Source organism: Limulus polyphemus, unplaced genomic scaffold (assembly GCF_000517525.1).
Source record: "Limulus polyphemus unplaced genomic scaffold, Limulus_polyphemus-2.1.2 Scaffold2567, whole genome shotgun sequence".
NCBI classification, from domain to species: Eukaryota; Metazoa; Arthropoda; class Merostomata; order Xiphosura; family Limulidae; genus Limulus; species Limulus polyphemus.
In genome coordinates, this window is record NW_013668177.1 from 84,689 (window position 1) to 97,811 (window position 13,123).

The 13,123-nt window shown below is 29.0% G+C and overlaps 1 protein-coding gene across 1 annotated transcript in view; it reads left to right on the forward strand.

The window, feature by feature from the left end:
- LOC106467321 (serine-protein kinase ATM-like) overlaps nt 1–13,123 on the forward strand; it is a 158,523-nt gene that overhangs the window by 81,573 nt on the left and 63,827 nt on the right. Inside the window, exons 30-36 of the mRNA XM_022395484.1 lie at nt 569–646; nt 1,099–1,257; nt 1,667–1,790; nt 7,237–7,328; nt 7,680–7,870; nt 11,123–11,264; nt 12,650–12,838. Coding sequence (XP_022251192.1) covers nt 569–646; nt 1,099–1,257; nt 1,667–1,790; nt 7,237–7,328; nt 7,680–7,870; nt 11,123–11,264; nt 12,650–12,838 — 975 coding nt within the window. The remainder of the gene's footprint in view (nt 1–568; nt 647–1,098; nt 1,258–1,666; nt 1,791–7,236; nt 7,329–7,679; nt 7,871–11,122; nt 11,265–12,649; nt 12,839–13,123) is intronic.

Consider the following 13,123-nt stretch of genomic DNA (forward strand, 5'->3'; position numbering starts at 1 on the left):
TTAATTAGTTATATATATATATATATATATATATATATTCTTAAGGGTTTCAACAGTACTGACTTGTAAAAACATCATTTCCTTTATCATTGCCTGAAAGGTTATTTTAATAATGATAAAACTTATTATTACTTACTTGTGAAAGCTGTTTCCTTTATCAGTATATTAAAATTTCTATTAATAATAATAACAAAATGGATAATCACTTATAAAAGTAGTTTTGTTTATCAGTGTTTGAAACTTATTTTAATAATAAAATGGATTAAAGGTGGCTATGAAAAGTAGTTTTATATATCATTGCTTAAGGGCTTTAATAAAGCTAATTAATATTGACTCGTGAAAGTAGTTTTGTAAATCACAACCAGAGGGTTCTAACAATACTGACTAATATTTCATTGCTATAACCTTCACTGTTAAGTTTTCAAAATTTTAATTCTAGTATTTTATATGGAAAACTGACATGCAGATAATGCATTAAAAAAGTATCAACTAAAAATTTTGTTACTGTTCATAATGTTGGCATTTAAAATTTGTATGCATAAAGATAAATGTTAATATTTATTTACAGGAAGTTAGCATTTTACTGCCAGAAATTGTAAGCTGTTTAATTCCACATAGTTTGTCAAGTTTTAAAGTAGGGGAAAAGGTAAGCCATAACATTGGATAAACCTTTTTTTTTCATTTTGAATTATTTATATATTATTTCTGTGTTAGAAAAAATTACATTGATTATTTTCTTTACAGTAGCAGCTAGTCTTTTGTCTATGAAAATGGTGAAATGTTAATATTCTTGGTGGTTTATTTCTATATCATAATGTTTCTTTGTGTATAATGCTTGAGGTTTTTATTTGTAAATATAATATGCATTTTAATCACAATTTGAAATCTAATACTCTCAGTCTGCATAAACATCATTTTATGGAAGAAATATGTTGGTGATCAAATTACACAATAAAACCATAAAAAATAGTTAAAAACACTTCATTTTTTCACATAGAGATCATCACGAACAGATAGTTTTTCCGATAACAATCTCCAGATTTGAATGAGAATTTTTACTAAAATTTTATTTTATATATGTTTTGCATATTTCTTTAGGTCAGAAAAGTCCTGAATTTTCTGGTTGTTGATTGTGCAACTGTCCTTGGTGATGCTGTGTCCAGGTTGCCTCCTTTTCCTGATGCTGCTGTGCTTGAAACAATTAGGGCACAACAACAGAATCTTATGTACAGAAATGGCCCATTTGATCTGAAAGAGGTAAAGCTTAAATATATATATTTACTGCTGACTGAACTAACAATGAAATATTGTGAGTCCTTTTAGAAAATACTTTATCAAAACTTTGAAATGATACATAATATTTTGATTTTATCTTTATTTATATATTCTCCTTAGAGCAGACTTCCTGCAGTATCTTTTTGTTATTTTCTTATATTTCTCTGTTATTTTTTCTTTACAAAAATGTTTTACTTTTGTTGTTTTGGTCAGCATTGCAAGTTGTGATCCACAAACTCTTAATGGAAGGTGCTACTCTATTGCATACATTTCATTATCCAAATGAAACTGTCTGAGGAGTTCTTATCATTTAAGATGCTCCTTGTAATATAATTTATGAAATGATACTTTGTACTTATTAATTTTGTACTTGTATGTTATTATTTATTAGGAAATCCAACATTTCCTCAACTCCACAAACCATGGTCAGAGTAGTTGTGAAGCACTTAGGCATATACACAAAGAAATTCGGGAGAAGAAAGAAGAACTGAAAAGACTATTGGAAGAATTACAAGGTTTGTGTATGTGTTTGTGACTTAAATATTCACTAGAACATATACAAAGGGGTGGGGTTCATTATCCACTGTAATGGTACAAGAATGAGTACCTAGGCTTTTAATACAACCCCTTCTTCCATCAGTAATATTGGCCTTTGTTTATGGATTATTGCTCTGCATTTCAATTTCCATTGCAAGAGACATTTGCACAATACACAGGTTATTTTTAATCCTCTCTTTACATGCTTTCCAAAGTACATCAACCATGTGCAGATAATGACTTCAAAGGGATTGTTGGAACAACTCAGAGGCACAAAAGTTTCTGGAAGATGTCTGTGAATGGAATAGCATGAATTCCTGTTTGCATGTACAACTTTTGGAGGAATGGGCATGTTGACTTTCACATGTGGCTTAATGTTTCGTTTTGATGAGGGTATACTTTATTGGCATCTAACCTTTATAAACATAGTGTACCTCCTTATGGCATAATGGTATCAGTACATTAGTCTTATAGTATGTGGAATTCATCTTGGTATCTTTCTGAACTCCTCAGTTGTTCAAATTTAAACAACACTATAGCCATAATTCATGTTTTTGGAAAAATTATTGAAATAGTTCAACACTACAAGTACTACCTTTCTACAAGATGCTAAGGGAATCATTTTTATACATTATTTAAATTTCAGATCAGGTTGGGCATGGCCTAGTAGTTAATATGCTGGATTGTGGATCTGAGAGTCCATGATTCATGTCTTTTTACCACACACGTTAAAATAAAAAATCGTTCTCTGCACTTTATGGCTGTTAGTGTGTTATAAGAGTGAGAGTAAAAATCTTAATATTTAATTAGAGTAGCTAAAGAGTTGCAATGGATGTTATTCTTTTAGTCTATCAGTTCAAAATTATAGATGGCTAGACTTGCAAGAAGAAGGCTAAGGTTTGTAACTTGTGTAGTCACAGGTTACAGGGGTGGCCAAGGGCCAAGTGCAAATTATTACTGCAAATTATGAACAGTCTTACATGAGAGAACTAACATCATGGGTTTTGTTTGTTATGTTTATGCCAGAACATGTCATCAAATCTTTACAAACATTTTCCTCAAAATAAAATACGATTATTTTGATTCATGAGAGTTTGTGCAATGTACACACTTGTGAACACTATGTGTTGAAGTAGATGAACTCCTGAAATAATAAATGCTTTCGTGTGTTTCTGTACTGAAGATTGTTTCACGTAACATACAACTTGCCATTTTAAAATACTAATGTATGGTATATATCACTAAATGCATATAACAATATTCTTATTTTTCCATGTTTAAAAATGGTATTCTGTAGATTTGTTAATGAAAAGCATAAGGTGATGACTGATTGTACAGGTCAAGCAGTCAACTAACATTGTATTAGCATTAAAAACAGTAACACTATCTCTTTTCTAAGTTGTATATGCATTTTACAAAATTATATTTCCTCGTTTCAGATACTTTAACAATTTGTATTTCTTATATAACTGTTATATACATTATATAAGTATGTTACACTTGAATGATATTGTTAATGCATCTTTCTTTGGTATACTTAGGAATTAAGGATATTTATCTATTTAAGAGAAAAATTGTGTTGTAAATTTTGTTAGGCTTCTGTTTTGAACTTCATCATGGATATGCAAATGAAGCAAAATTTGTAGAGAAATACATTTGTATTCTTGGCCTGGGATATGCCATCAGAGCATGAATATGGATAATGAAACTAGAACCCAAAGTGACACTTCAATCAATTCTACTTCAAGCTATTCAACTTTGGCTTGGAAGAAAAACTAGAAGCACTGGTTAAATAGAAAATATCATAAAACTCTACAAACTTTGGAAGTCTACTATGAAAAGTGTGTTACTCCCCTTTTCGTATACATATACATAATTTGTCTTTTCAAATAAATTAAATAGAATTTAATTCTCATGATAAATCAGGTTCCAAACAAGAGATACTTTCATCAATGTTTCAACCTTAGAATGGTTAAGATTGTTTAATCTTGACCAGAGTAATATTCAATACTTCATTATGCAATAGCCATCATCACCTGATATTGCCTGAGTATTACCTGAACAGAGGGCAGATGTTTAGCTATTTTTAAAGAGAAAGGATCAAAATTTTGCTTTTCATGTAACAATACATGTCAAATGCATAAAGGTACTAATACTGAAAAGAAATACATACTGTTTTCAAGCATTCTAAGAATATGAAATTAGATGGGGGGGAGATCCTATCTCACATGTATTTCCATTTACTAATAAACTCTGTGTTAGTTTTTCACTGGTTTTGCTTGTGTAATTCAGTCTGAAACCCTGGAGTTTTGATGAAACTTAAAAACCTATAAAAGTTGAACACTAACTGTTAGGTAAAATTATTTATTTTCATTATAATATTGTATCAAATCACAATTTATTATAGCGTTTGGCAATTTTTTTATCCATGTAGAGCTTACACATACATTTTTATTTTAAATAGTTTTTCAGATACAAATGAACAAACATTTAAATTAATCATTTCTGACAATAATATGAATTCTAACACTTTTATGTGTTTTTTTAAAACCTATTGTTACATAACTGTTTTTAAAAAAACACTTATGTGTGGTTTCTTTTAAAAAATATAAAACAATAACAGTTTTGTAACAACAGGTGTTTAAAAACATTGTACAGAATAAACCTAATCACTTGTTCAGCTCTTGTTAATTAGTATAATCAATCACTCTCAGCTAGCCAAACTACTCAAAATACTTTATAATTTAAAATCAAACACAGTATCTTTATTAGGGGCTAATTAAGCATAATGGAAAATATCGCTTGCCTTTTGTGATGCTCTTCCTGAGTAGGTGTTTCCCCTCCTCTCACTTTCTGGTGAAACTCACAGCTGCACTGCTCATTCAGAAATGATTTTTGTACAATGATTGGAGAAAGTTTGGTATTATTTGTAACTCCTTCAATTTTTTTAAATAATGGCAAATTTGTTTTTTCACTGCACAGGTAATAACTTAAAAAGATTTTTTTCAATTTGAAAATGAGAAATACAAATGAACAAACATTTAAATATAATCATTTCTGCCAATAACATGGATTCCAACACTTAAAAACCTTTTGTTACAAAACTGTTATTATCATTAAACACTTAATCCTTATCAATTTGTTGTACCAAGTGACAGATGACAGCATATTCTTCTCTCTTATTATGGCCAAAAGTTTTTTGAGATAAAAATAGTACCTAGGTGCACACCCTCAGAATTTCCTTAGTATGCATGTAAAGTTTCAAGTCTCTGACACATTGGCACACACACACTCACACGGGCTGTTTTATTTGTAAAGATTAAGAAATAATCATGAAAACAAGATGGAAACATTTCAATTTTCCTTTAATATCATCTGATATATGTGTGGAATATTAACAAATACTGTTTAGACATAACAGTATTGCTGTACAAGAATCATGGTTTGGTTGTACCTTGAGTTGGAGTTTCTTAATGTTGATGCTTGACATAGAACTTAAAACACTATTCCTTAATAGAATGTAAAACCCACGTGCATCCAGCATGTATTTGAAGCTTCTAATTTACAAGAAAATTATGAATCATCTAGATGTGTGACAGGATGGTTTAATGTTCTAGACAGAATGCCATCGTCCATTGACATTAGTTCTGTCTTGGACAGGGTGTTCCAGGGAAATACACAGTTTTTTCATTATTAATTTATTATTCAAATTGCATGCCATTAACAGCCGTACACACACACATATATATAGAAATATCAGTTCTTGGTATACTGTGCTATCAGGGTATTTTCTTTCTTGAAATATGTACAACTGGCATTAGAAGTGTGTTTGTTTAATTTTAAGAATATAATATCTATTTTCCCTGTGGGTGCAGACTTCTGGGACATCCTGTATTGTACTATGTTTAACTTAAAACACTGATTGTTTGGATTGAATATATACTGAAACAGTTGTAGTGTTTATTCAACTTTTACGTTCTAAATAGGCTGAACAAACATTATAACAATTTTAAAGTGTCACTTAATTTTACATGATCATTAATGTTTTGAACAGCTGTAAGATATGACCCATTTTTCAAACATGGTTAGATAGCTGAACAAATGTTGGAGCAGTTAACATAAGGTATGACTAGCTTTTAAATATTCACTAACTGTGCTGAACAAATTTTGGAACAATAACCTGGAATGACTATGTTTTTTAATACTGAAATGGTTTAAACTGGAATTAGGGCTGAATGCAGCTCTGTGGTTAACTTGCTGGACTGTGAATCTGAAGTTCTGTGGTTTACATCCCATTGTAGCCAAAAACAAAATAACTTGGGGACCATGGGTGCATTAAAAGGGTGAGTGACAGTTAAATCCCACTATTCAATCTTACAAGAGTAGCCCAGGTAGGTGGTGTTGATAACTGCCTTCCTTCTAGTCTCTTACTTAAAAATTATGGTTGGGTAGCACAGATAACCTTTGTGTAGCCTTGCTTGAAATTCACAAAAAGGTATTAAATTAATATTAGGAGATTTAGCTATATGTGTGTTCACTGTAGTTAAAAATTGCACTTAATAAAATTATTACAGTTTGTGTACTTTATTGTTAATATATTGTTTTCATGCTCTAAATGTAATGACGATGGTCAATTTATTTAGGTTTCAGAATGTACTCTTTAAGTTTTTTCTTTGTAAACTTATTATTAGAAAAGGGTATTTTCTGTCAAGTCTTTAGAGCGAAGATGAGATACCTTGAATCATGTTAAACAGCATATAATGTGAAACTTATTTGAAATAAATGTAAAACATTTCACTTAATTATCTTATTATTTTCAAGTGTGATACATATTAAATATGAATAGCTACATTCTTTGAATTTCTCCTTGGTAAAAGAGTTGGAGAAACTGACTCATAAAGTCAGATAAATATGTTATTGTTTTGTTGTAGACCAGTTATTGTGTATTTGATTTAATTTTTTTATTTACAGCTCTTGTTATTTGGGGTTTAATTTCCTCTATATTTCTTTAGGATGTTTTTTTTTATAATTCAATGAAACACTTTCAGTAAAAGACATAACTGTACAAAACCTGAATTCACAGTCCTCACTCTTTTCAACCAAGCAATATTGAAATAAAACTAGGATAAAAGTGAAAGTTTTTGTACTTTTAGGTCTTATTATTATTATATCCTTTTTTGTTAATTTAATAGAACAATTGGATTTTTAGCTACATTTACACCGTCCACTGTGTGTTTCCAAATTATCTATATATATTTTGACAAAAAACAACATACTATGGAATGAAGTGCAATGATTATTTAACTCAAAAAAAAAAAAAAATTGAATTAAGTTATAAAATTTTGTTAATGTACCTGTATTCATTATCACATCAAGTAGTAACTGTTAATGCTACTATAAAAACTTTTGATAATTTTATTTTAGAAAAGTGGCTGTTCTCAGAGGATGTTCTGAATTCTCCAGTGCACCAACTAGTCTGTCACTTGATTCACCAGTGTAGATCTGAAGATAAGCAGGTAAAAGTAATAATGTTTAGTCTTAAAGCTTAAATTCTAATGTGAGAAGTCCTTGTCATTGAAATATCATCCAGTAAAACCATTAAAATAACTAAGGTATGAAATTTGATTGTTGTAACCTCACTCATGAAAAGTGATTTTGGCAGTCTTGTATAGCTTTATTTCTTTAATTCCAAATTGTAAGGCTGGATTTTTAGCTTTTTTAAAGAAATTAGTGTATTATATTTATATAAGAATATTCTTATGTTTACCATATGCTCATTAGTTTAATTTTTCTGGATCACTGGTTTTGGTCAGAAACGTTTATTTCGTCATTCTGATATTGTGTAATTATTAGTATGTTTTTGATAGATACAAAAAGAAGCAAGTGCATGTCTTGGTGAAATTGGCCCAGTTGACCTTTCAACTATTGTCTTGCAACCTAAAAGTCAAATATTTCCAGTCTTAGCTTCTGCACAGAGAAATTTTGATGAGGATTGTCCAAAAGAAAAATGTTATTGTGCTGTTTTTCACCTTCTTAATAACTGTATTCAAGATAACAGGTATGAACTCTCTCTGTCATATGTGATAGAAAGAGTAGCAGTTTATTTACAAAATAATTTGAAGATTTTAATGTATTGCTATTTTATTCATGGAATAGTAAAGAATTGTAATATATGTTAACTTTCATTGAAGCATCTTTTTAAAACAATAAAAAGGTACAAGTGAGTGCACAAAAACTACAATATAAAAAGATACAAGTTAGCCCCCCAAAAACTACAAAATAAAAAGGTACAACTGAGCCCACAAAAAAAATTACAACAAAATAAAAAGGTACAAGTGAGTCCACAAAAAATAACAACAAAATAAAAAGGTACAAGTGAGCCCACAAAAAAACTACAGTAAAATAAAAAGGTTCAAGTGAGCCCACAAAAAACAACAACAATGAAATAAAACGATTATCTTTTTAATACGTACAGGTCATTTGTATAAAGTGTAAGTAATCACTAGTAATATATGCTGAAAAACAACCACAAACCATAAAGGTACAAGTGATACCACAAAAAAACTACAACAAAATAAAAAGGTACAAGTGAGCCCACAAAAAATTACAAGATAATTAAAAATATTATCTTTTTAATATGTACAGGTCATTTGTATAAAGTGTAAGTAATCATTAGTAATACATGCTGAAAAACAACAGCAAAATAGAAAGGTACAAGTGAGCCCAGAAATCAATAAGAACAAAATAAAAAGGTACAAGTGTAAATAATCTCTAATAATACAAGAAAACAACAACAAAATATAAGGTACAAGTCAGCCCACAAAAAAAAACAACCACAAAATATAGAGGTATAAGTGAGCACACGAAGAAAAAACACAAAATAAAAATGTACAAGTAAGCTTACAAAAACTACAACAAAATAAAAAAGGTACAACTGAGCCTACAAAAACAAAAATAATAAAAAGGTCTAAGTGAGCCTACAAAAAATAACAAAATAAAAAGGTACAAATGATCCACAAAAGAACAAACACAAAATAAAAAGGTACAAGTGAGCCCACAAAAAAAGAACAACAAAATAAAAAGATACAAGTGAGTTCACAAAAAATAAAAAAGGTACAAGTGAGTCCATAAAAAAAAGATTAACAGGATACAAGTGTAAATAATCTTTAGTAATACAGAAAAACAACAACAAAATAAAGTGGTACAAGTGAGCCCACAAAAGAACAACCACAAAATAAAAAGATTATATTTTTAATGTGTACAGGTCATTTATATGAAATGAAAATAATCTTTTGTAATACATGCTGAAAGAGAATAACAAAATAAAAAGGTACAAGTGAGCCCACAAGAAAGACAAAATAAAAATATTATCTTTTTAGGGTGTACAGGCCATTTGTATAAAGTGTAAGTAATCTTTAGTAAGGTTAGTAATACATGCTGAAAAACAACAACAAAATAAAAAGGTACAAGTGAGCCCACAAAAAAAACAACAAAAACAAAATAAAAAGATACAAATGAGTTCACAAAAAAAAAACGAAAAAAAAAGGTACAAGTGAGCCCATAAAAAAGAACAACAGGATACAAGTGTATATAATCTTTAGTAATACAAAAATACAAAAGAAAATATAAAGGTACAAGTGAGCCCTCCCCCAAAACAAACTAATTATAAAGGTACATGTGAGCTTGAAAAACATCAAAATAAAAAGGTACAAGTGAACACACAAAAAACAACAACAACAAAATAAAAGGTAGAAGTGAGCCCACAAAAAACAAGATAAAAAGATATGTGTATATAATCTTTAGTAATACAAAAATACAACAAAATATAAAGGTACAAGTGAGCCCAAAAAATACAACAACAAATTATAAAGGTACAAGTGAGCTCGAAAAAAACAACAAAATTAAAAGGTACAAGTGAACACACAAATAAAAACAACAACAAAATAAAAGGTAGAAGTGAGCCCACAAAAAAACAAAATATAAAAAAGGTACAAATGAGCCCACAAAAAAACAACAAAATAAAAAGATTATCTTTTTAATGTGTACAGTGTACAATAATAAAATAAAAAGACACAATTGTAAATAATACAAAAAACAACAAAATAAAAAGATACAAGTGTAAATAATCTTTAGTAATAAAAAACACAAGAACAAAATAAAAAGGTACAAGTGATCCCACAAAAAACATCTACAAAATAAAATGGTACAAGTGAACCCACAAAAAAATAAGAAGATTCAAGTATCTTTAGTAATGGAAAAAAAAAACAAGAACAAAATAAAGAGGTACAAGTGAGGCCACAAAAAAACATGCACAAAATTAAAAGATTATGTATTTAATGTGTACAGGTCATTTATATAAAATGTAAATAATCCTTAGTAATACATGCTGAAAAATAACAACAGAATAAAAAGGTACAAGTGAGCCCACAAAAAACACCCACAAAATATAAAGGTACAAAAGAGCCCAGAATATTGAATTGAAAGGTACAAGTGATCCTACAAAAACAACAACAAAATAAAAAGATACAAGTGTAAATAATCTTTAATAATACAAAAAATAAGAACAAAATAAAAAGGTAGAAGTGAGCCCACAAAAAAAGAACAACAAAATAAGAAGGTACAAGTGAGCTCACAAGAAAACAACAACAAAATAAAAAGGTACAGGTGAGCCCACAAAAAAAGGTACAAAAAAGTGAGCTCACATAAAAACAACAACAAAATATAAAGATACAAGTGTAAATAATTTTTACAATAGGATAGATACAAGTTGTGTTTAGTACACTAATACTACTCAGTCACTTAAAAGAATGCATAAGAATTAAGAAACCAGCAGCAGCACCAATCAACTTTCATAAAGTTAATTTCATACTACATGTATCATAATTTTAGATATTAAGTAATGTGAAAAAATTTAGTTTACTGTTGTTCTTTTGAATACCTTGTACTTCTGAATATGGAGAGTCTGCCTGTAAAGGATTTAAACCTAATGAATGACACATAAAGAGCATTTTAATATTTTCTAAGTTTAATTTTTTTTAGAAAGATAGTCTGCTCAGAAGTGCATACACTGAATTGATATCTTCCAGTGAAAAGGATTAAAGAATATCTTGTAATAATGATATTGTTGGTTTCAAAAATGTCTGAATTCTTTGAAAATATTTACTGTTTAAAGGATAAAGAGAATAAGACAAATAGCTAGTCATTTTTGAGTAACAAAAATGGTAGACTAGTTATGCTTTCATTCTCTCTTGAATAGATAAAATTTGTTTTTAAAAACATATTTACTTTACAATGAGTTTTTTTTTTTCAGTATTGAAGTTGTTAAAGCTGCCACTAATGTTCTGAAAACTGTGATGTGTACCCACTCAGGTCAGAGTTTCATGAAAGCATATATTAAGAGAAACTGTGACAATCTCTTCACAATTTTGAATCCTTTTCAAAGCAAACAAAAGGTTAACAATTTTTGGATTTGTATTTCTGTATTTTCAGTTATTGAGCAACCATCAGTTGTCTCTTGAAGAATAGGGTATATTAGAATATTAATTTAATTTTAAACATTATCAGTAAAATGCTGTAAAGTGTTTTTACTCATGAAAGACTTTTTCAGATAGTCTTATTTTATTTTTACCTTGTAAGAATAGCTTTTTTTTTCTTGTATAATACTGTTGTCCTTTTTTGTGTAATTTAACCCTACTTACATATTTTTATTTGAAGTTATGGGTTTTTGGCTTATTCTTGTAATGCTGTGCATTCTGAAAGCAGGTGAATGATTTGTAGTCATTCATACTCCACTACCCATTTATAGAAAGGCAGATCAGAAAAATATAAATTAGTAGTTTTTCATATAAGATTCAGTTAAGAGATTATAACAGTTATACTTAAATATGAAAAGCTTCAGAGTTTAATTACATAATTATGATTAATAATGTAATACTATATTACTTTTGTAGGATCTCTTGGTAGAGAAAGTATTAATTTCCACATAACCTTCTTAAAAGCATGTAGTGATTTAAGAAATTTTATGCATTTCTAATCAAACTTGTGGTATGGAAATCAAGTACTGGACAGTTTCAATTGTAGAGGGAATAAATATATTAATGGTTCTTAAGAAAATTGTACTATTAATAATTCAAATGTCACAAAACTTAAATTTTTCATCCATTATTAACAAGAAACGTTTGTTATTTTATAATGAAGGTTTCTTAGTTTCTTTTTTTGTGGTGTGTTTTTTGGTTTCATTGATACAGAATTTTTCATCAAAAAGCATAAATTAAGAACAAGAGGTTGCTAAAGTATTTTAAATTAGTAAACAATTACAGGATGCTACAGTTTGTTTTGCATATTTTGCATTGTTGAATATTGTTGACAATTACTTAAACCATATGATTCAATCATCTGAAAAAACCAAAGAGTTAAAGCTTCTGAGCTGCGACAAATTTTCAAAAATTATCCATTTCATGTGAACACAGTATTTATGTAATTAGTTTTGTTTCAAAAGGAGTTTGTATTTTATTTTTTTCATCTCTTAGGTTGTATTTGTAGTAGAAGTGATCTAGACATTTCATTTAGAAAAGTGAAAATACAAGAAAATAAACCAAACAGTCTAATACTTTGGTCATATGATTGATGGGATTTAAGCTTACAACTATTATTTTGGTTGGTTTAAATATGTAGTACACATATGTATATTTGTACAGTGATGATAAACCTCATTGAAAAAAAAGTTTTATTTCAGAAATTATTAAAGTACATGTATACTTTCTTAAGTGTGCAAATATCCTTAAAATTATGACAAGGTTTAGAGACTTGATTCCTAATTTTGTTTTTGCCATGAAAGGCACAGATTTTGAACCTGCTTCCACCAACTGAAGCAGATTTTGTTGGAAAGATAGATGACCAATCTCTCTGGTCACCTGAAGTTTCAAATCATGAAGACTGGGTGACCAGGTTGATGTGTGCTCTGCTAGAAAGTAAAGCAACTCAAGATGAAATTTTGCAAAAGCTGATTCCAGTTTGTAGGTTTAAGGTTTGTACTTCTCACAGGAGTTGATCTGTGTGTAACTTGATTTGTTTTCAGTGTCTGTGTGATTCATCATTGTAAGTCATATAATGTCAATTTCTGGTCTTGTTTCAATGAATCATTCTATCAGTATTACACATGTAATGGTGTTCACCTCAGTAGCATAAAACCTTTCAAGCTTTTTTTAAACATTAAACTCTGTATCTTAGTATTTTTGGTTTTAAGTTATTATCATTCAGCCCACATACTTTTAACCCTCTCTCTTTTTTGTACTTGTCACAAGGTTTGTTG